The sequence below is a fragment of the Oncorhynchus gorbuscha genome, linkage group LG01 (assembly GCF_021184085.1).
Source record: "Oncorhynchus gorbuscha isolate QuinsamMale2020 ecotype Even-year linkage group LG01, OgorEven_v1.0, whole genome shotgun sequence".
NCBI lineage: Eukaryota > Metazoa > Chordata > Actinopteri > Salmoniformes > Salmonidae > Oncorhynchus > Oncorhynchus gorbuscha.
In genome coordinates this window covers 25,960,469-25,983,716 of record NC_060173.1, presented here as the reverse complement: position 1 = coordinate 25,983,716, position 23,248 = coordinate 25,960,469, and the positions used below count along the sequence as shown (strand labels likewise).

Here is a 23,248-nt window from a genome sequence, read left to right as displayed (position 1 = left end):
AGTTGATCTCCTGATAGATCATCGCTTGATTGAGAAGTATAGAGGTCTTTGTAATATTTCTTAAAAGTATCATTAATTTCAGTAGGGTTGAAAGTTCTCGTTAGTAAGAGTTTCTATAGCATTAATTGTCCTCTTACTTTCTTCTGCTTTCAGTTGCCATGCAAATACTTTGTGTGCTTTTTCTCCAAGTTCGTAGTAATGCTGTTTTGATTTAGTGAGGGCCCTCTCAGCTTGATATGTGTTCAGAGTATAATATTTCAGTTTTTTGTTACCAAAAGCCTGTATAGGTCTTTCATCTGGCGTCTATGGTAGGTTCTCTAGCTCAGAGATTTCAGATTCAAGGACATTCAGTTCGGCACTGTGTTTTCTCTTCAACCCTTTAGTATTAGAAATTATCTGTCCCTTCAGATAGGCTTTCAATGCTTCCCAAGGAATGAAACTGTCAGGAGTGGAGGGTTTGTTTGTCAAAGTAAAAAAATATTGATCTGCTCTTTGATGAATGCACAAAATTCAGGTTGCTTCAGGAGTGTAGAATTTAGTCTCCATCTATATGCTCCATTTACCTTGGTAGGAATGGATATTGATAATATCAATCAAATGTATTTATAAAGCCCTTCTTACATCAGCTGATGTCATAAAATGCTGTACAGAAACCCAGCCTAAAACCCCAAACAGCAAGCAATGCGGGTATAGAAGCACGGTGACTAGGAAAAACTCCCTAGAAAAGCTAGAACCTAGGAAGAAACCTATTTGAGGAACCAGGCTATGAGGGGTGGCCAGTCCTCTTCTGGCTGTGCTGGGTGGAGATTATAACAGAACATGGCCAAGACGTTCAAATGTTCATAGATGACCAGCAGGGTCAAATAATAATAATCACAGTGGTCGTCGAGGGTGCAACAGGTCAGCACCTCAGGAGTAAATGTCAGTTGGCTTTTCATAGTCGATCATTCAGAGGATCTCTACCGCTCCTGCTGTCTCTAGAGAGTTGGAAACAGCAGGTCTGGGACAGGTAGCACGTCCGGTGAAAAGGTCAGGGTTCCATAGCCTCAGGCAGAACAGTTGAAACTGGAGCAGCACCACAACCAGGTGGACTGGGGACAGCAAGGAGTCATCAGGCCAGGTAGTCCTGAGGCATGGTCCTAGGGCTGAGAGAGTAAGAGAGAGAGAGAGAGAGAGAGAGAGAGAGAGAGAGAGAGAGAGAGAGAGAGAGAGAGAGAGACACTCTTAAATTCACACCGGATAAGACAGAAGAAATACTCCAGATATAACAGACTGACCCTAGCCTGCGACACATAAACTACTGCAGCATAAATATAATTAGAGAATGCATAATACCAGAGGAGAATGGTCACGAAGCAATCTGGGAAGATAATCTGTATCTAACACTCTATGAAACAGTTGGGTCGATAGTGAAACGTTATCTATGTGGGTGTGAATAAAAAGATTACAGTAATTGTATTATTGTGTGCAAGCTTATTAATAACTGGGATAAGCAATTTAATAAATGTGTCAAGTGCAGCGTCTGGTTGCTCGTCATTACACACCATGGACCAACAACATAGGAATCACTACAAAACGTATTGTATGACCTCTTATAAACAATATTAGGCCCAGCTTTTGGAACTTTGGTTTTCCTAGATATGGCTACTATATTGTGATCACTACATCCGATGGATTTGGATACTGCTTTCAAACAAATTTCTGCAGCATTAGTAAAGATAGGATCAATACATATTGATGATGCATACATACTGTACTGTTTGTAACTACCTTGGTAGGTTGATTAATAACCTGAACCAGGTTGTAGGCACTAGTTACAGTTGGAAGCTTTATCTTGAGTGGGCAGCCTGATGAAAGCCAGTCAATATTTAATTCACCCAGAAAGTATACCCCTCTATTGATATCACATACATTATCAAGCATTTCACACATGCTATCCAGATACTGACTGTTAGCACTTGGTGGTCTACAGCAGCTTCCCACCGGAATGAGCTTTAGGTGAGGCAGATGAACCTGTAGCCATTGGACTTCAACTGTATTTAACATGAGATCCTTTCTTATCTTTACAGGAATGTGGTTCTGAATATAAACAGCCACATCTCCACCTTTGGCATTTCTGTATTTTCTGTAGATCATCAAAGGTATTATCTAAGTGAGTTTCAGAGATAGTCAGAATATGAATGTATTCTGTTACTAACTAGCAAATTATTGATTCAATGAACCTTGTTTTGTAAGCTACATATGTTAACATGGGCAATTAAATAAAAAAAACACTTTTCTGGGATTCTTGATTATTTTTCTTGCTTTACTGGGAAGCTTAGCAGAGGTAGACATACTCTGGTTATTTTTATTAGTGCAGGGTGAGCTGCACACAGTGGACTTCCTACTAGTGCACACCACCTCAGTGCTAACAGTATTACTTTGGTTCATAGGCATATGATTACTGCATACAATAGCTGTAGGATCAGCAGAGGCATTCCGGGCAGTAAGAGGGACATATGTTCATGACACCTCATGTCCATTGTAAATCTTTGAACAGCAGACGAATCCTTTGTCCTCTCAATATGGAGGATTGGAATGTGTGAGTGGGCCCTGTGGAGAACCTACCTCAGAACAGTAACATGCCATAAATGGTGGAAACAACAATTGATGGAATATGAAAATAAATGTTGTTTTTGTTATGTTATTAAAAGTTAAATGAAGATGTTATAACGAAACATTGTAACTTGAAGAGTTTTCATAATATGCATCTGATGTTCGTATCCTGTACATTGTGTGGAAAATGTCCAGATCAAATAGAATGTGTTTGTAAAGATGAAATGTGAAGTTCGTTGTCTAAATTGGATCTGAGTAAAATCCATACATTGCCTCGTAACTAGTTACGCCCAGAGAACTTGCCATAAAGACAGAAACGCCCCTTTCTGACGAGGGTATATAACTTGTGAGTTAAGAATGTACAATTCAGACAAGGTGACCATGTGCTACAGCCAAGGTTTGAGTAGTCGCAACCCAAAAATGCAACACGAGGTTGAAAAAGACAAAATAACCTCTTAACAATTTATGTTAAGGATGAATAGCTGTGTCTAAGTGGGTGAATTCAAGCAGAACCAGCCGGTTATTCTGTCTAATGAATCGTGTCTACACTGCTTTCATTCCCACGCTGGAACCATCTATACACGGCTGATTAGCCGTCCGGAGAAGACCCATTCTCAGAACGAGGGCGGGGAAACAAACCACTAAGAGAAAGGGCACTGACATCGTGTGGACAATCAGAGACTTACACCTGGTAACGAAAGAAATGCCGCCATCAGAGGAGAAGAGACAGCCCATCGGAGACCTTTGACAAGTAATTACACCATTATATTCTAACCCATAAGAGCTGCAGTTCGGGGCAAGGTGTTAGGGCTTAAACTAAGCATAGTTTACAAATGTATCCAAGTGTGCTTTTCTGTCGTGCACTCTCTATTTCTAAATGACCCATTTTGGGTAACACGTGTCCTATTGTGTTGGCCCACTAGGGATATGTTTCAATGTACTAAGTTTATATAAAAAGCCTAAACTGTGTGTTTGTATCTTATATTGTCATTTAGCTTGTTAGTAAATAAATAACTCAATTGGTGTGGTACGGAATGATTTAGTGAGACTCGGGTTTGTGCAGATTCACGTATTATGCGACGTTCAGGATGAGACTGTAGAAGAAATTAATTAATTAGCGACTTCTGTAAAATCGATATTAATTAATTGAATCCCGTAATTATAAACAGTTAATCATTCGATGAACAGCAGTCACATTAATCAATACAAAGTTACGACAGAGGCTCAGATATTATGGGGCGTTTGTCAGTTCTATAAAATCCATCTTCAGCTATTCTAAGCTGCCCTTCATAATGTAATTTTACCACACATGAACCATTCAGGTATCAGTTCCGGTGACTGACTCACAGCCTCAGGAAGCAACCTGGCGATATCCTGAACATTTGCCCCAGGAAAACACGAAGTCTTTGCCCCAGGTACAGATATATGCCTCACCATTGAACTCCCTATCACAATTGCGGGAATGATCCGGTCTCTGCCAAGTAGATTGCGAGGCCAGAGCCACAGAACTCACCTGAGAAGAGGGCTGCTGAGAAGCCGGTTGTGAGCAGGCCACAACAGCCAAAGGAATAGAGCTCTGATCCAGAGAGCACGGCCCAGCTGAGGGGGGCCGCGGTGGTCCAGGCTGTGCCCAGGCAGTTGATTGACCAGGACAGGGAGAGTTCGCTGGAGGGGCATCCACAGCCAAGCAGGGAAAACTCAAGCCCCTGGCAGAAAACCCGCTGGTACAGGGGCTCTAAGTGGTTTGAAAGTCTTAAGTCCGGTCGCGGGGTAAGAAGGCATGCATCTATTTACGCTTACCTGGAGTCGAGACAATGAGCAGCCATTTTCTGGTTCAAGCTAGTAGAGGGGTGCAGTGGCAGAAACTGATCATAGTCCAGGAAGGTCCCATTATGAACCTCTTGGATGTTTTGATAGGAAGCATTTAAAGAGGGATACTAAGAGCCATTGTAATGTATAAATAAGACAATACTGGTTTATTGAACAGTTGTAACAGCTATGTCATTTGAGAGAAGATATTTTGTGCATTTGTGAAACATTCTATTTTGTACATTTAAAAATATTTTACCTTTATTTAACTCGGCAAGTCAGTTAAGAACATATTCTTATTTTCAATGACAGCCCAGGAACATTGGGTTAACTGCCTTGTTCAGAATAACAGATTTTTACCTTGTCAGCTCGGGGACTCGATCTTGCAACCACTAGGCTACCTGCCGCCCCATGTAAATGGTTGATGATTTTATATGAAAATCACTCATTACAAATGACTTGAAGCTGAAGCTACATCTCCGTGTTATTTATTTCTATACTTCCCCTATTCAGGGGTATAACAGTTGCAGATATAGCGGGGATTATGTTTTTATATTGAGTTTTTTTCTCATAAAGAATACAATGTAATCTTTGAGTAATGAGCGCTTCTTGGATACTGACATAATGTCCAACAATGACAAAATCCAACTTCTGCTAAGTTCAGACCACCAACATTATCTTCTCAGACAGAATACAGCTAAATGATTTCTCCCCTGTGAGTCCTCATGTGACCTGTCAGATTGGTGCCAGTCCTGAAACATTTGTCACAAAAACGGCAATGGTATGGTTTCTCTCCTGTGTGGATCCTAATGTGTGCTTTCAGATGTTCACTCTGGAAGAAGCCTATGCCACAATCAGGACAGACATATGGTTTCTCGCCTGTATGAGTCCTCATGTGCACTCTAAGATGGGACCCAGTGCTGAATCGTTGGCCACAATCACGACAGTGATGTGGTTTCTCTCCTGTGTGAGTCCTCATATGCACTGTCAGCTTACTATTCCTTGTAAAACATTTACTACAAACTTTACAAGAAAACTTAGCTGCACTGTGAATTTGAAGGTGATCTTTCATACTTTCTGTGGATTCGATGCATTTTCCACACACACCACAAGGATGTTCTTTATCCATTGTATGAGTTTGCACATGATTCACTAAAGAACCCATGTAATGAAAAGACATGCCACACACCTTACAATGACAAGGAGCATTATGACTTTGACTAGGTGATTTCAGAATGGAGGACTTTGTGGAATTCCTACCCTTATTATTGGCACGAGAGCTCTGTCTTTTTACTGTCCATGTTTTATTTGATTTTCCTCGCTTAAAACCCGACTGAGGGACTCCACTTTCCATCCCATTGACAGTTGCACTGTTTTCTCTCTGAACTGCAGAACAGTCTACTGCAGCGAGAGTATGAGAGTCACTGGTTAGTTCTGATACCAGGTAATCCTCTTCATAGGGTTCGGTATTGATCGGTTTAGTTGAGGTGCTGGGTAGAGAGACTCTCTCTCCGTTAACTTCATTTTGACCATGATAAAGATATGAGTGCAGAGTTGGGTTCTCATCACAGTCACCTTTTACACAAGCAGGAATGAATATGGAGTCTTTGGTATCATCTTCTAGCCCTTGAAGCTGCTCTTCCCATTGACTGGTTCTGGGTTCCTCCTGTTCCTCTTTAATCTGTGTAAACTCTGGGTCCTCCTGTCCCAGACTGGGACTCCACTCCTGCACACACTTCTGCTGATCAGGGTGAACCTCCTCTTCAGACACACGGAAAGTGAGCTGCTGGAGGTCTGAATAAATTAGAACGCAAACGTTGTCATGAGACTGCAATCATCAAATCAAATTTAAAAATCTAATCAAGTGTATTTTATATAGCCCTTCTTACATCAGCTGATATCTCAAAGTGTTGTAAAGAAACCCAGCCTAAAACCCCAAACAGCAAGCAATGCAGGTGTAGAAGCACTGTGCAAGTCAAATCACAATGACAGCAGGTGAGTTTACAGCATGAAATAGAAAACGCAAATGCTCATAAGAATCGTCCTATAAATAAAGTATATTCTGTTACATACAAAATACAATCAAGGTAACTAGACAAACGAATGACCCAAACCTGCTCTGTGCAGCTTTAACTCTGGTTTAAGGGCGATTTCAAGCAGCCTTTGCAGACGATCGTTTTCATCCTTTGAACGGGAAACTTCTTCCTGGTACTCAGTTATTGTTTTTTCAACTGCCCCGAAGATCTCATCAACAGCAACTGCTAATCGCTCGTTGAGAAACACCCTCAACAACTGTATTTTAGACATGTTTAGATAATGCTAGTTACCTTTGTGCCCTGACCACCGTAAAGCAGGCAAGAATAAGTACTTCCGGGTCATGGATTTTTGGAATCTTTCAGAATAAGAGACTTGTCCTGTATACTTTGTAAATTAATAATTAGGGAGAAAATGATGGAAAATGTGCACAATTATCAATATATGTTATACTACTTATCATACAAATAATAATTACGTGTCACAATAATCACTTATTGCACCATAAATTATTGCCTGTACATTGTGTTACAGTAAAAGATCGGTGCATTCTACTCAAGTGCATTTATAGTTTCCTAATCCAGAGTTTACAACTATTTTGCGGCCATTAAAGAGGGGCCAATATACATTTAGCACAATGTAGCAACGCCCATTTCCGCTTTACTTCCTACCAGATACATAGCTTCATGTTCCGATCGATGGTTTTATCATTAACTCAGTATATTAATATAATCATATTTCTGGAGCGTTTTTTTAAATATTTCTTGCTGAAATGTCTGTGTTCTGTCTTTTTTTGTCTCTTAGCTAGCTAGCTATTAACCAGGTAGACCAGTTGAGAACAAGTTATCATTTACAACTGTGACCTGGCAAAGATAAAGCAAAGCATTGCGACAAAAACAACAACACAGAGTTACACAAACAAACATACAGTCAATAACACAATAGAAAAATCGATGTACAGTGTGTGCAAATGTAGAAGAGTAGGGAGGTAGGCAATAAATAGGCCATAGAGGCGAAATAATTACAATTTAGCATTAAAACTGGAGTGATAGATGTGCAGATGATGATGTGCAAGTAGATATACTGGGGTGCAAAAGTTTGTTAACTTGGCTTTAGAAGATTTTAGAAAGGCAGGGCAGGATGGATATAGGTCTATAACAGTTTGGGATCCCACTCCTTGTGGGTTTTTGTTTCGATGACGCTTCAGCCATGTCAGGAAACAGATGAGGGGAGGGGTACATGTCCTACTAAAGCAAACATTTAAGCAAGCGGTATATGTGCATTGCAACTCCCACCGTTTGAATTTGGATCTGTGCACCGCGGCACAAGTGTCGGGACATGTCAGTACTTCTTTTGACACAGTAAACCAGCTACACACGTTTCTGAGTGGATCCCACAGACATGCTGGATTCATAAAGGTACAGAAAGAGTTGCATCCCGATAGACCGTATATCGAGCTAGAAAGATCCACAGGTGTACGGTGGAGTTCAAAATCAGAGGCTTGTGGACAAACCAAATTAGAAGCCGATGCCCTCTTACATCAAATCCAGAACAATAAGGTTTTATTCCTGTTAGTCACGTTTAGTAAATTGTTTGACACTAGTGATGTTGCTATGAAGGCAATACAAAACTCTACATTATCTGTGACTGACTGTATTGGTTTAATTTAAATCCTCAAAAGCAGGTTTTCTACGTTCAGAGATAACTCAGGGGGAGACTTTGATAAAGTTCTCAAGCTATTTGAAGATATTATTAAGCATGATATTAGTCATTGGGACGTGAGCGCATCACGGCAGCGAAAACTGCCTATAAAATTGGCAGACAGTGTAGTCACAACTTCATTAGGGAAAACATCCAGCATCAAGAGTGACCGTGACCTGAGGCAATTTTGGAACAATATTCTCGACAGACAGATTACCGAGTTAAACTCAAGATTTCAAGGAGACACATGGAATCATGCGAGCGGCAGCCACCTTTTCCAAATAATCCCAAACCTGCGGCCTTAAAGAGCAGCTGAAGACCACATGCGATCATTATGCAATATCAATTGAGGTTACTGAATTCACTGTTTTTATTCAGTAGTTGAGTCGAAAGAGTGACTTTTCCTCCTCCTGTACTTGACAGCTGCCCTGATGATATTTTCCCTAATATAAACTCTCTGTTAAGGATCATTGTCACACTTCTAATGACATGGGGCGGCAGGGTAGCCTAGTGGTTAGAGTGTTGGACTAGTAACAGAGATTGCTCTAAGTACTATGCACAAGTATAAAACGATTGTATTACGAAATAATATACGGTGCACATCGCAAAATAAATGTAATAAACAAGTTGAAAAATGCCTATCCAAATTTTTCTAGGCCTATCCACCCCCAAAAAATCTGGCTACGCCCCTGTGTTTAGTCCCAGGTTCCTTGGACAGGCAGGATCCTTGGACATAGGCAGGGTCCTTGGACATAGGCAGGGTCCTTGGACATAGGCAGGATCCTTGGACATAGGCAGGATCCTTGGACATAGGCAGGATCCTTGGACATAGGCAGGGTCCTTGGACATAGGCAGAATCCTTGGACATAGGCAGGGTCCTTGGACATAGGCAGGGTCCTTGGACATAGGCAGGGTCCTTGGACAGGCAGGATCCTTGGACAGGCAGGATCCTTGGACATAGGCAGGGTCCTTGGACATAGGCAGGGTCCTTGGACATAGGCAGGGTCCTTGGACATAGGCAGGGTCCTTGGACATAGGCAGGATCCTTGGACATAGGCAGGATCCTTGGACATAGGCAGGGTCCTTGGACATAGGCAGGGTCCTTGGACATAGGCAGGGTCCTTGGACATAGGCAGGGTCCTTGGACATAGGTAATGTACATAGGTACATACCACTGAACTGTTTGCTGTAACAAACACCCAATGTTGTTTTGACCTCTACACTGTACAGAACGATCCAGAGGCATACAGTACAGAGTTATGAGTCTGAATGGACTCCAAGTGCTAAACTATTACATAGTGTGAATCTAAATTGGAATGTTGTTACGGAAATATATTGCCGTGTTCTAGAGTGAGACCCTCCGGACCCAGAGCCGTTCTACCAGTCCCCGGGCCATGACAGGTCACCAGTACCTGTTGGGATGGAGAAGGGGAACGTGGTCTACTTCATTGACTCAGGTAACCCTAATGTGTCAGTAAGGTCCCCTTGTCACAGCGCTGCCCTTCGCAGATTTCATTTTCTCAGTGTTACCTCTCTCACCTGTCCTTCTTCCTCCTTTTTGTATTCTTTCCCCTGTTTAGCCACAAAAACCTCCTACTTCACCTGCTCTCACGTGGGGGGGAGCTGGGGGCTCATCAAGAGCTCCACCTCCTGTGCCACGCATCAGGACCAGTCCTTTGAGTCACGCTTCGAGAGTGGCAACCTGCAGAAGGCAGTTCAAGTGTGAGTCTATGGAGCCTGTATCAGTGTGTTTTTACACTTTACCGATTGTTGCTAAGTTGCAGACAGGGGTCACTGTGTTTAGGCAATAATCTTTCCTTCTCACTCTCTTTCTACCCCCCTCCCCCTTACACAGCGGTGTCCATAACTACAAGCTCACCCTGCACACTGATATGTACACCACCAAGCACACGCAGTGGAGAGTACTTCTGGGTCAGAAACATGAAGGCTAGCCGTCTGTACTGCACAGGCATGAGGTCCATGCTCTACTCTGAGATAGCCGCCTGGGAGAAGGGAGGGCTGGCACCGGACTGCCTCAAACATCAGGTACTACCACAACCAGCATCATAAGGCTGAGCAGGACAACAACACCACCACAAACATCAAATCCCTCAGTTCCCTGCCAGTTCCCCTATGACAGACACCTATCTGGCCCACTGCTACCCTTAACACCTACTCCCACCGGCAACGTTGTACATGTGCTGACAGTGACGTCGCAGAGAGGAGTGCCAAGCAGGTGGTGGTTGTGACGGCCGGGGTGCAACCCGGGGAGAACAACAGCTCCTGGTTGATGCAGGGATTCTTGGACTTCCTGCTGGGAGTCGGACGACACCAGGCAGCTGAGGGAGGTCTTTGTGTTTAAAGTCGCTTATGCACTTTTGGCTTTTTTATCTTTGAAAATAACCAAGTATTTCAGTTATGTGTTTGATTGCTATGTGGGATAATTGTACGTTTTCCATTCAGAATTAGAAACGCATCATAAAGAGACCCCATGATGTTAATTGTTGTGTTGCTCCCTTGCGGACCTGCAGGTGATGCCTATGCTGAACCCAGACGGGGTGGTGGTTGGGGATCTACTACTGATCTCTGGCCGGCAGGGACCTGAACAGGAACTACAAGACTCTGCTGAGGGATTCCTTCCCCTGCGTCTGGCACACCAGGAACATGGTCAATAGGCGAGAGGGGGGAAGTGGGAGGATACTCAAACAGATGTGAGAGAGTCATGCCTCTCTAACCCGCGGAGAGGTTTAAGTTCAGTCTGCCTTCTCTGACCTTGTTGCTATGGTTTCCCATCTGTCCTTGTTGTTGTCATTGCACCCAAAACTGATGGCTGAGAGAGATGTGGTGCTGTATTGATTTTCACAGTCATAGTTGTAAGAACAATGTCTTCTTGTGCGGCTGTACCAACCGCGATGATGCCACACAATGGCTCCATGAGAGAATCTTCCCTCCCATGATGAGCAAGAACGTCAATGACAAGGTTCGAATCCCATTGTGTTAAAGAAAATCTTGGCCAACGGTAGCTGTGGTCAGAGAGAAGAGAGAGAGAAGGTATGGATGAGAGAGAAGCTCACTCTTCCTCATTTGTTTAGACTGATTGTGGCTTGTGCATTACCCCAGAACCTCATTTCTAAAGACAGTACACTCCTGGATCCCCCATCCCACCACTGGGTGTCATAGGCCATGTGACCCTCTGGCAGGAGGAGTCAGAGAAGGTAATGGCTGCCAATTTTCCTTTTCAAGCCCTACTGCATCTTGATAGTTTGCAGTGTTACTAAAATACTGTTACATGTACATTAATCTCAGGGTGTTTTACAACAACCTAGGCCTTGACCTCCCAAACATGTTCTTAGTAGGTTGATGCACTCTGAACATTCCCACCTCATCAAACTTAAGGCATGAACAAGTGATGACCACTGTTTTGTGCCAGTGTGATGGTCAGCATTAACTGTGTTCCAGAATGAATACCTGGAGGCTGAGGGCTGCATACCTGTTGAGTGGGGCTCGTGCTCACCCTACTCAGCCACCTATCACAGGTGTGTGGAGGATAGAACCTTATCATTAGGAATGGATTTTGTTTTATGACTTCACCAATTTTATGACTTCACCTCCCAGCCTCCACGGTCAGCCCCTCAGCAGTTGCCCCTATCCGTCACGGCCATAGAGCAACGCGGCCTCTCCATGCCTGTTATGCAGCAGCAGCCCATGCCCTTCAGCCCTGATCACAAAACCAACACTGAGATGATAGGTTGGGTTTGAGCCAGAGGAGGAGCTATAGGACAGGCTCATTGTAATGGATGGAATGGAAGGGAGTCAAACATGTTTTCACATGTTTGATACCATTCCATTAATTCCATTTCAGCCAGTACAATGAGCCTGTCCTCCTATAGCTCCCGCCAGCCTCCCCTGGTTTGAGCATAGAAATAGAATGGGTGGTACAATATTGAAATGAAGAACACACCCAATATGAACTTAGGTGTTCACTAACATAATATTTGTATGAACAAGTATAAAAGTAGTATGATACAGAAATGCAATCAGGAGTAAAGTCGGGGGCTTTATTTTCCACCCCAGTTTAACAGATGGTAAATCGAACGTTCCAAATGTTGCAAAATCAGAGATGTTGAATTAGTATTAATACAGTCTTATCACTCATCTTTCAGGTGAAGCAGGCAGCCTCCACAGACATGGGTAACTACAGAAAAACATAGCAGTAAAATATCCAGTTGACTGCATTTATGAGTGAACACATAGGACTGAGGCACATAAGTTACTGTCCTCTCCACAACAGCCATATGGACTTTCTAGTGTGTCATTTTATGCTGTACAGAGTATATGTTGGTATACACAATATATCACAGTACATATACAACAGATGTGTATGTTTTTATTTTTTTCTATATCTGGGAATGAGTCCAGATAGATCTCCTGCTGTTGTCCTGCCCCAGTTAATAACCCCCTTTTCCTCCCTCTCTTCTCTGTAGCCATGACTGTCCATGGGGAGACCAGACAGTGGCTTAGATTAGAGGAAGGGCCCCTCAGAGAGAGCCGCTGGGGGGGAAGGGGAGCAGGCAGGCGTGTGTCTGGTGGAGATGCAGCAGCAGCGAGTCTGAACAACAACCACAGGTACTAAAAGTGTATGCCACCCCTTTTTTTGCATTGTTCTTTGTATTAGCAAATAGTACTTCTAAAAACTACATTCAGAGCTTATTTTGGAATGCGTCTACTCTGAATGGTAACATTCTTCTCGGGTTGGACCAGCAGACCTTGAAGAGGAAATGGGCATTTTACCACAGATGTCCTCGACCCCCAAAGTGAGAGTCTACGTAGGCTCCAGAAACTCAGCCTGGCCAAGACCTCCAGGTTCCAATCCAATGGGAGACGGGCCGAAGCAGACCTGGAGGAGAGGATGGTCGCCAGACTGTCAGGGTCTGCCCCTCCTCGCAATAAAACACCTTTTGAGCTAAGAACCAGGCAGGGAAACACATGGGCAAATATGACAGACTGCTGACATGAACCCTTGAAGATGGATGGAGACTAGAGGGAGATTCTGCAACTATTTTGACCATGGGACAATAAAGGTATTTTCACACTGCATTGTTATTAGCCCCGGGATAGCTTAGCACCAGGCTTGACTGGCCCTGAGATAGCTTAGCCAGTTTCAGCATTTGTTAGCCCTGGGCTAAGGATTCACACTTGCATTCCAAAGCCCTGGTTAACGGACAAACACGCGACCAGCATTATAAGCAATTAACACACAACCAAAGTTATAAGCCATTAAACATCTATTAACAGCACTTCCTTTTGCTTCTACTTGCCTTGCATTTGATTTCCAACAGTGATGGTTAGTATATCTGCCTATCCGCCATGGGAAACCATGTTTCACTTTTGAAATTCGATCTTACCCCTGTACAGAGAATGCTGTGCACAAACGAGACATCAACTTTCTGATCCTAGCAAAAACACGCAACAATATTATTAGCATGGATATATCCAATTAAATGTGAGCTCCTGCAAGTCAAACACTGCTCTTAGTCCTGGTCTAAGGTGCAGTGTGAATGTGCCTTAACATGTACAGCACATTGCCTTTCAGATGGCTATAGAAATTACATTTATTTTTTGCCTTGATTGTGTGCCTTTCTTATTGAGTCTTCATGTCGCTGTGAACCTATTTTAACTTTATAATATTTTGTATACATTTCAGTGTCAATGATTTATTTTCCGCTTATCGATTGAAGGCATAATCAGATTGAATCACTATCTATGCAGTAAATTATCTGTTAGAAAACTACATTCTCAAAATTCAGTCTTAGTGTTATTGTAGCAGAAACATTGTGAAACAGATACGTCTAAAAACCCAAACCTTTAATGTCTTCACATCTGTACAACAACCCCTAAAAATGATCATTCAAGGCACAAAACACATTGTGCTAATGTCTGAACATGGTCCACTGAAAACACAAAGCTGAATTCTAACTTGAGATACACTTAAGCAACTCAAATTTCTCATAATCAACATCAATAGGAGATTTACACCCGAGTACCTCTGTCTCTGCATGTCAGCTCAGCAGACCAGTCAGGCCCTCAGCTCCTGAACCCCATCAAACTGTCTGAGGTGGAAGTGGCTCTCTGTGTGTCTGACCATCCCACGTAGAGCCACAAAGCCAGAGAGGGCCTAAGAGAGAAAGAGACTTTGTTAGAACATACTTTTTTTTTTTAAACCCCTTTTCTCTAGGATATCCAATTGGTAGTTAGAGTCTTGTCCCATCGCTGCAACTCCCATACGAACTCGGAGAGGCAAAGGTCGAGAACCATGCGTACTCCGAAACACGACCCTGCCAAGCCGCACTGCTTCTTGACACATTGCTTGCTTAACCTGGAAGCCAGCTGCACCAAACAGCTGGCGACCGAAGTCAGTGTGCATGCGCACGTCCCGCCACAAAAGCGCGATGGGACAAACCCTCCCCTAACCCAGATGGCGCTGGGCCAATTGTGCACTGCCTCATGGGTCTCCCGATCGCGGACGGCTGTAACACAGCCTGGGATCTAACCCGGGTCTGTAGTGACGCCTCAAGCACCACGATGCAGTGCCTTAGACCGCTGCGCCACTCGGGAGGCCCCAGACACACAACCTTTATACACAACAGAGAAAATAAACCAGGGTTTAAATTACCCCAATGTGGTCAAATTGGACACTAATCTAGTTACCATGGTAGGAACAGGCAACAGGCATGCAACCTCACCTGTGTGAGTATGAACAGGGCCAGAATGAAGTGAACCCCTCTCTCCAGAGGTTGGATCAGAATGGCTTGGTTGAAGAGCTGAAACAGAATCAAAGGAAACTGCAGCAGGAGACTCAGGAGCCAGAAACCAGCCAGCTCAGGGACCTGTCATGAGAGAGAGACCGTAAACAATCACCCAAGACCCGTTCTCTGAGATGTTTTCCAAGCATGGGCCAACCCCAGAGGTGGCTTAAAGTGCAACTGCCCACGAAAAACAACTTCTCATTTAGAAAACAGCCTGTGGTATTGATATAGGTCTACTGTCAAAATGAACTACATAATGTAAATAGGATCATGTTGGCCATAATGTCGGTCTCGTCCAAAAAAATAGTTTTGTGAGACTTGTGGTCGCAACTACATCAAAACGTAAATGAAAGTTGGGTTTGTCTCAAACCTGCCCACATGCTCACAAATAATCATCAATTTGAAGTGCAGCGACCCAATCGTAATGCCTGTGATAAATTTGGGTTGACTTTGGATATACCGATGCGGCTAGTTAGGGACTATCTGTAAATTACACAATATGTTAAAATTCCAGTAGCTCCTAATTTCAAAGACTCCAACTATAAATTGTAGAAATTCATATACAAATATTGAAAGCATTTAATGAGAACTAAAAAGGTGTGCAACATGAACATCGTCTCATTTACATTAGTAATTTATTGACAGTCCCTAACTAGCCCCAGAAATAGGCTATCAAATCAATCAATTAAATGTATATATAAAGCCTTTTTTACATCAGCCGATGTCACAAAGTGCTATACAGAAACCCAGCCTAAACCCCAAACTGCAAGCAATGATGATGTAGAAGCACGGCCATCCAAACCAATTTTGCCAGGGTTGCACACCAGCTGGATGAAGCTAATTGACTTAATAATTTGCCTAACACACACGAGACACCCATATTAAACCGGGTGGGTATAATTTGTGGACCGTCCCAACAGGAATCTTTTCCAAAAACGTTGTAAATAACAAGGTTGCCAAAAACAACACATATGAAGTTTTATCGTGGCAGATTAAGATACTGGGTAGGGAGTGGGCAATGTAATTACGTTTTTTTTCACTCACCACCTTTACTCCAAAAAATGTCTGTCCTCACTCTTGTTGCCTATGGACAAACATTAAGAATAAGCTACGTGGTGAGTTGATGCCTATTCGGCACCTAGTTAGCTAGATGAATTGATCATGCTACTTTGTATGCGTTGTTTGTTGGAATCCTTGTACTTTACAAGGTTTTTCCAACAGATTCCTGTTGGAACATTCCACAAATTATACCCACTCTATCAAACCATACCCTGAAACCAACCCACTTTTGAATTCAGTCATGGCCACAAAAATAACTTAATGAGGCCAAATCAGGAAGTACAGTCGCCCTTTAATAATTAAGGATACAGTGAAAGTGTGTGTGTGTACCTTCTCTTGCAAATTTCCTGCATAGCCTAGGTAGAGTCTGATAGCCTCTACAAGAGTCATCAGGATGAGGATGGTGATGAGGATGAACTTATAGTAGTCAGGAAGGGCTGGATACTGAACCAATATGGGGGGAAAAGGCAAAGGGGTTTATTTAGATACTGGTTACAGTTAGATACATAAAGTATGAGTGCATCTAAATTCTAGAGGTGAGTTACCTTGAGGTGCAGCATCACCACCTCGCTGATCCACCACAGTGGGAAAAAACACATGTTGAAGAACAGTGACATCTGGAGAGGCAGACTGGAGACAACCTCACTGTCTGGGAACGTAAAACAATAGAGTTCACGTTCTTTCCGTATCATACTTGCTAGTAAACTAATTAGTATATAACCTATACACGGCCGGGCCAACAGATGTAAATAATATCTGCCTGGTGCCTATGGATAATGGGCTGACAATGGCTTGTTTAGCTAGCTGAGACAAGCGCTAGCTAGCGTTTCAGTTACCAATCCATGCAAGTTTCCACTCACTGTGCCCCAAAAACGTGACATGATCTTCGGGAGATGGTTGAGTACGACTCTGATCAACAAACACAGTTCTGGAAAAGTGTCCTAAACGTCTTCTGATCGGTTCTGGAAGCTCCATGCGAATTGCAAAGATACTCCTGTGCTAGCAAGACAGCGGTTTAGAAAGTCATGCCTGCCAGCAACAAAACACGGTTCCCTTGGTCACATAGAACATCTCGCGTTCTGCCCAAAATCTCGCGACCCAAATGTGTCTGCTTTCATGGTTTCTTTTCCTTCATGACCAGTGGTCATACATTGATATCGAAATGATGACTGATTCAGCAGACCTCCACAATTTCCCAAATCTCTGTAAATCTACTTATCAAGACAGTCATGTAACTTTCTGTAGTGCAGCGGTCTAAGGCACTGCATCTCAGTCCTAGAGGTGTCACTACAGACCCTGGTTCGATTCCAGGCTGTATCACAACCAACCGTGATTGGGAGTCCCATAAGGCGAAGCACAATTTGGCCCAGCATCGTCCGGGTTTGGCCAGGGTAGACCGTCATTGTAAATAAGAATGTGTTCTTAACTGACTTGCCTAGTTAAATAAAGGTTGAATAAATCAAATAAAACATTTAATTTAGCCAAGGTCTCAGATTGTTTTGCACTTTTACATAATCCATTTTTGGGGGGGGGGGGGGGCGAGTTCAAAATAACTGGATAATTTTTTTTGTTGGTCAAATCATGAAGTCAGTGATCTTCAGGGTAGGGAGATGGCGGAAGAAAAGAAGAACATCAAGAAGAAGCAACTGCTTTACAAGTGGAATGCACTGTTGAGCGCTACATCCCAAGGGGTCGTGCTGATTGTACGGAGATTGTGACAGCCGGTTAAATGGTGTTCCTTGACAAGGCAAGAACAAGATGTATGTCAAGAGAAGTGCAGTGTTATCATAAGGAGAATTACACTTGGAATACGGAGGAGGAATGGAGGGGATATTTTTGGCTGATCCATTTGGGGCTTCAGGGTGAATGAAAATATACTTCTGTGCTGTAGAATCGGCGAGGGAAACCAGAAGTGGTCTTCTGATAATTGTTTGTGTTTCTGCTGGTCAGAGGGAGCATGTGCTCCGTGTTTAACGAATGGGGGCAAGAGATGTGAATTGTTCTGTCTACAAGAAAAGGGCGCCATTGAAAGAAGTGATTACTGGGTTAGTGGTAAATGTGAAAGCTGACCGACTGAAGGGGAAGATTCTCTGTGTTTATGATGCTCGTCGTCTGGGGCGACGCAGACAGAGTGGCGTGTGTGGAGAAACACAAGAGTCATTATCTGTTCTTTTGAGTTTTGATGTTGAGTCTTCGCCCGACAAAATTATGTTAGGAAAAATAAGTTATCCTCTACGAGCTTTTGTGCCAAATACATTACGTTGTTACATGTGTCAAGCTTATGAGCATGTGGCAGCAGTGTGTAGGAGGGAGGTTCCTAGGTGTGAGAAGGGCATGAGACAAAGGAATATGTAGCATTGGGGAAAGTAGTGGTCTGTGTTAATTGTAGAGGTGCCTATAGGGCTGGGGATCAGAAATATCCTGTGTGAGAGATGCAGGTTGAGGTTTCCAGGGTTAGAGTAGTGCAGAAGTTGTCATATGCTGAGGCAGTGAAGAAAGTCGATGAAGATGGGGCAAGGGGGAAGGATCCTGAGAGGAGTGGTGCGTGTAGTAGATCTGTACCAGTACAGGGGGAAGGATCCTGGGAGGAGGGGGCGTGTAGTAGATCTGTACCAGTACAGGGGGAAGGATCCTGGGAGGAGTGGTGCGTGTAGTAGATCTGTACCAGTACAGGGGGAAGGATCCTGAGAGGAGTGGTGTGAATAGTAGATCTGTACCAGTACAGGGGGAAGGATCCTGAGAGGAGTGGTGCATGTAGTAGATCTGTACCAGTACAGGGGGAAGGATACTGAGAGGAGTGATGTGAGTAGTAGATCTGTACCAGTACAGGGGGAAGGATCCTGAGAGGAGTGGTGTGAATAGTAGATATGTACCAATACAAAGGAATAAACCAACAAGTGATACATGTTTCAGTAAGATTTCATTTTTGGTCTTTATAACAATGGTTATGAACTGTACTGCAGGGATGGAACGTAAGTTGCAGAAAAAAGAGGTTATGGTGGCAGCTGCAGAGAGGTATTTGGGTGTGTGAGACATCAGAAGAGTTACAGGGTGTGTTAAGTGGTGGTGTCCCATCCTTTCAGGCTGTTGTCCTCGTGTAGTGTTAGATGGTTGGGTATTTGTTGTGTTTATTGCTATATTCTTTTTGTATTTTTTTCAAGCAAAGTATAAGGAAGGTGGTGGTAATGCAACATTTATTGGATGCCAACCGCCATTAAACCTCATCGAAGAAGAAGAGATGGAGGAAGCAGAAGGGTCGTTTGAAGCTGAAAGCACGTCAAGTACAGTTAGCGAGTAAGATGAGTGGACAACAGTCCAAGAATGGAACAAAAAGGGCACAAATTGTTGTGGAAAATGAGTCTAATGAATCATTGATTGTTGGACAACGTTTGGATAAGGATGTTTATTATTTTATTTTATTTTGAAGGATGGTGAAGAAGGTGTTGGGAAAAGTGGATGCAGTCAAAGTAACCAGAAATGGTATGGTGTTGATATCGTGTGTATCTGAAGAGCAAAAGGAGTGTGCATTGTGGCTCGCGGAATTGTTGAAGCATGAAGTGAACAGCTGTGATTTTCAGAGCAGAGCCCCGGTAAAAGGTGTTATCTCTGGTGTCCCGTCGGACATTGATAATCAATATCGTAGGCTAAAAATTACAGGAGTAATTCATGCACGTTGCTTGACAAGTGTGGAGAATGAGAAAAAATAGAAACATTTATCTGTATATTTGATGGTTGATGAGTATTTACTACCATATGTAAAGTTTGGATATATAAGATACGCCGTAAGAGCGTTCGTGCAAAACCCGATGCAATGCAAGAAGTGTAAAAAGTTTGGCCATGTGTCAAGTGTTTGTAGACGGAAGGAATATGTTATTGATGAGTCTGTGAATGTAAAATGTTGCAACTGTGGTGGAGTTCATATTTCGGAATTTCCTGAGTGCCCTGTTAGGGTGAAAGAGGTTGAGGGGTCAAGGATCAGGGCTGTACAGCAAATCTCCTATGTGGAGGCGGTGAAGAGAGTTGAAGGGAAAGGAGGCCAAAGTTCTGAAGAAGACATGGTGGTGGATGCATCACAACTAGTTGCAAATGTTAAATATCAAGTGATCTGGATACACTTATTGTGAAGAATGTGGATTTTGTAGCATGTATAGCCACAGTTATTAATTGTACTGCACAAGTGTCCAAGAAGCTGGACATCATTATATCTGCAGCTGAGAAGTTTTTGGGCCTCCCAAGATTTAATGGCAGAAGCACTACAAGGACTACTGTCGCCAGGAAATGTCCCGCCATCACAGGATCCTTCTCAGCCTGTGAAGGGGCCTTATTAAAACAGAAAAGCAGTCTGATTTACTTTAATTAACATTTTGTTAATGATAGTTTGTATGGATTTTTATTTATTTTTTACCCTTTTTGGATCCTTAATATCCACCTGTACAGTAGGTGGTGGAATGCACATGTAATTAATGCCAACACCGTTACACCAAACAATAAGAAGAAGTGATCTTCAGGACGGAAAGTCGGAGCTCTAGAAAGAGGCCCTAGTTCCCGAGTTGAGTGACTGTTCAAATCGAGTTCCGAGTTGTTTTGAATGCACTGAATTCGGAAGTATGAGAATATTGAGTTCCCAGTTGTTTTGAACGTGGCAATAGTCCGCCATAGTGGACATGTCATAATACCCATAAAACCTAGCGGTCAAACACGGAAATGTTTCCATTCTCTATCCACCATTCATTTTTCACATAGTGAATTATACAAACACTTCAAATTAAGTAAGTGTTTGGTTTAGGCTTACCTTGTTGTGATGTTTTCATAACCATGTAATTCTCTGTCTGACAAATTGAGTTTTAGCAATATATTCGCCTCAATTTACAAAACGCTAATTAGCAACAGAGAAGACCTCAGCAAGACTACAAATTCCTGCAGGAAGCTCCTGCAAGTCATCTCTAGCCGACACTGTCAGCTACCGTTCATCTGAGAGACCTGTACCCAATCCATGATGAATCCATTTGCTGTATTAAAATGAATTGAATAAAATGTTGAACTTCGTCCGTCCCCTTTCTCTGTCTTTGCTAGCCACTGACTACGATTCAGCTAGTTAGCAGAGCAGCAGATCAAAAGTTATTTTTGTATCACTTAGCCTAGATAATTGTTTTTACAGTATGTCGACTTTGGTGTCTATTTCAGACATGGAATTTTTCAAAGTAGAGCAAAAGAGCATTAAAGACCACAATAAGTCTGGCCATGTGGAGAAGTGCAGCTATAGTAAGGAACAATTTGCCGGTTTTGTCAGGGCCAGCACGAGGGATAAAGTCTATCTTGTGTCGGTGACTGTAGCTATTAAGTTGAGTTTGAGCATATTAGCAATACAATGTGTTCTATACAGCCGTCAACATTCTACAAGGAAAGAGACACTTAATCAATCATATAATCATTAACCAGATTACCCCGGATACCAGACTTCGATGAGTTATAACTCAGTTCTAGAATGTCGTCATTGATGAGAATGAATCAAAAAATCTATTGACATTCAGAATTGAATTTGTTTAGACATCCAGCCTGTATTGTAGTTGCATAACCAGAGAAAAATCTTCAAAGACAATATTTGTTTATTCAGAGTGGTACATGCATTCACACAGTCTTGATTTATAGGATCCTTCCCACTATATCAGGGGTACTCAACACTTACCATACGAGGTCTGGCGCCTGCTGGTTTTCCTTTCTACCTGATAATTTAATGCACCCACCTGTGTGAGAAACAATGAGAAAATGCAGTGGAACTGGCTTCAAGGTCCAGAGTTGAGTTTGAGGGCACTAATTGATTGATACAGTGCATTTGGAAAGTATTCAGACCCCTTGACTTTTTCCACATTTTGTTACGCTAAAAGCCTTATTCTAAAATTGATTAAATACATTTGTTCCCTCATCAATCTACACACAATACCCCATAATTACAAGCAAAAACAGGTTTTTAGACATTTTGCAAATGTATTAATAATAAAAAACAGAAATACCTTATTTACCTAAGTATTCAGACCCTTTGCTATGAGACTCAAAATTGAGCTTATGTGCATCCAATTTTCATTGACCATCCTTGAGATGTTTCTACAACTTGATTGGAGTCCACCTGTGGTAAATTCAGTTGATTGGACATTATTTGGAATGGCACACCAAGCAATGGTCTCCATCATTTTTAAATGGAAGAAGTTTGGAAACACCAAGACACCATCTTGGAGTTGGCAGCCAGGTTAAACTGAGCAATCCGGCGAAACGGGCCTTGGTCAGGGAAGTGACCAAGAACCCAAACTCTAGAGTTCCTTTGTGGAGATGGGAGAACCTTCCGGAAGGACAACCATCTCTGCAGCACTCCACCCATAAGGCCTTTATGGTAGAGTGGCCAGACGGAAGCCCCTCCTCAGTAAAAGGCACATGACAGCCCACTTGGAGTTTGCCAAAAGTCAGCTAAACAAGATTCTCTGGTCTGATGAAACCAATACTGAACTCTTTGACCTGAATGCCAAGCATCACATCTGGATGCCTGGTACCATCCCTACTGTGAGGCATTGTAGTGGCAGCATCATGCTGTGAGGATGTTTTTCAGAGACAAGGACTAGGAGACTAGTCAGGATCGAGGGAAAGATGATCAGAGCAAAGTACAGAGAGATCCTTGATGAAAACCTGCTCCAGAGCGCTCAGGACCTCAGACAGGGGCGAAGGTTCACCTTCCAACAGGACAACGAGACTAAGCACACAGCTAAGACAATGCAGGAGTGGCTTCGGGACAAGTCTCTGAATGTCCTTGAGTGGCCCAGCCAGAGCCCGGACTTGAACCTGATCGAACATCTCTGGAGAGTCCTGAAAATAGTTGTGTAGCAACGCTCCCCACCCAACCTGACAGAGCTTGAGAGGATCTGCAGAGAAGAATGGGAGAAACATCCCAAATATAGGTGTGCCAAGCTTGTAGCATCATACCCCAGAAGACTCGAGGCTGTAATCGCTGCCAAAGGTTCTTCAACAAGTACTGAGTAAAGGGTCTGAATACGTATGTAAATGTGATATTTCCGTTTTTTTTTTTAAACGTGTTTTTTCTTTGTCATTATGGAATATTGTGTGTATATTGATGAGGGGAAAAAACATTTATTCCATTTTAGAATAAGGTTGTGACGTAACAAAATGTGCATATAGTCAAGGGGTCTGAATACTTTCTGAATGCACTGTAAGTCAATTAAATTAAATGGAAAAACTGC

At 42.8% G+C, this 23,248-nt stretch overlaps 2 protein-coding genes and 2 long non-coding RNA genes across 9 annotated transcripts; 2 read left to right on the top strand and 2 right to left on the bottom strand.

Annotated features, from left to right (window-relative positions):
• The first annotated feature begins 3,029 nt into the window (after nt 1-3,029).
• Nucleotides 3,030-4,874, top strand: LOC124035571. The gene is made up of 2 exons (XR_006838771.1): nt 3,030-3,346; nt 3,918-4,874. It is a non-coding gene; the product is annotated as an uncharacterized LOC124035571 (long non-coding RNA).
• Nucleotides 4,546-7,153, bottom strand: LOC124035539 (zinc finger protein 287-like). The gene is made up of 2 exons (XM_046349005.1): nt 6,519-7,153; nt 4,546-6,198 (listed from the first exon to the last, which is right to left on the bottom strand). The coding sequence occupies exons 1-2, from the start codon at nt 6,709-6,711 to the stop codon at nt 5,102-5,104; spliced, it is 1,290 nt and encodes a 429-aa protein (XP_046204961.1). The 5' UTR covers nt 6,712-7,153; the 3' UTR covers nt 4,546-5,101.
• A 436-nt stretch (nt 7,154-7,589) lies between these two features.
• LOC124035559 lies at nt 7,590-14,307 on the top strand. 4 transcript variants are annotated; one of them, XR_006838770.1, is made up of 10 exons: nt 7,590-7,856; nt 9,489-9,596; nt 9,720-9,861; nt 9,995-10,185; nt 10,348-10,487; nt 10,671-11,354; nt 11,599-11,675; nt 12,303-12,330; nt 12,624-12,765; nt 12,904-14,307. It is a non-coding gene; the product is annotated as an uncharacterized LOC124035559 (long non-coding RNA). The 4 variants fall into 4 exon arrangements; XR_006838768.1 differs by having other exon boundaries at nt 10,348-11,354; XR_006838767.1 differs by having other exon boundaries at nt 10,348-11,354; nt 12,901-14,307.
• Nucleotides 12,184-17,112, bottom strand: tmem17 (transmembrane protein 17). 3 transcript variants are annotated; one of them, XM_046349023.1, is made up of 6 exons: nt 16,865-17,110; nt 16,550-16,653; nt 16,335-16,448; nt 14,883-15,026; nt 14,184-14,314; nt 12,184-13,102 (listed from the first exon to the last, which is right to left on the bottom strand). In XM_046349023.1, exons 1-5 carry the CDS (start codon nt 16,977-16,979, stop codon nt 14,216-14,218), a joined length of 576 nt encoding a protein of 191 aa, XP_046204979.1. In that variant the 5' UTR covers nt 16,980-17,110; the 3' UTR covers nt 12,184-13,102; nt 14,184-14,215. The 3 variants fall into 3 exon arrangements, with proteins under 3 accessions (XP_046204979.1, XP_046204989.1, XP_046204973.1); XM_046349033.1 differs by having other exon boundaries at nt 12,184-13,036; nt 16,865-17,108; XM_046349017.1 differs by lacking the exon at nt 12,184-13,102 and having other exon boundaries at nt 13,984-14,314; nt 16,865-17,112.
• Between the last annotated feature and the right edge of the window lie 6,136 nt (nt 17,113-23,248).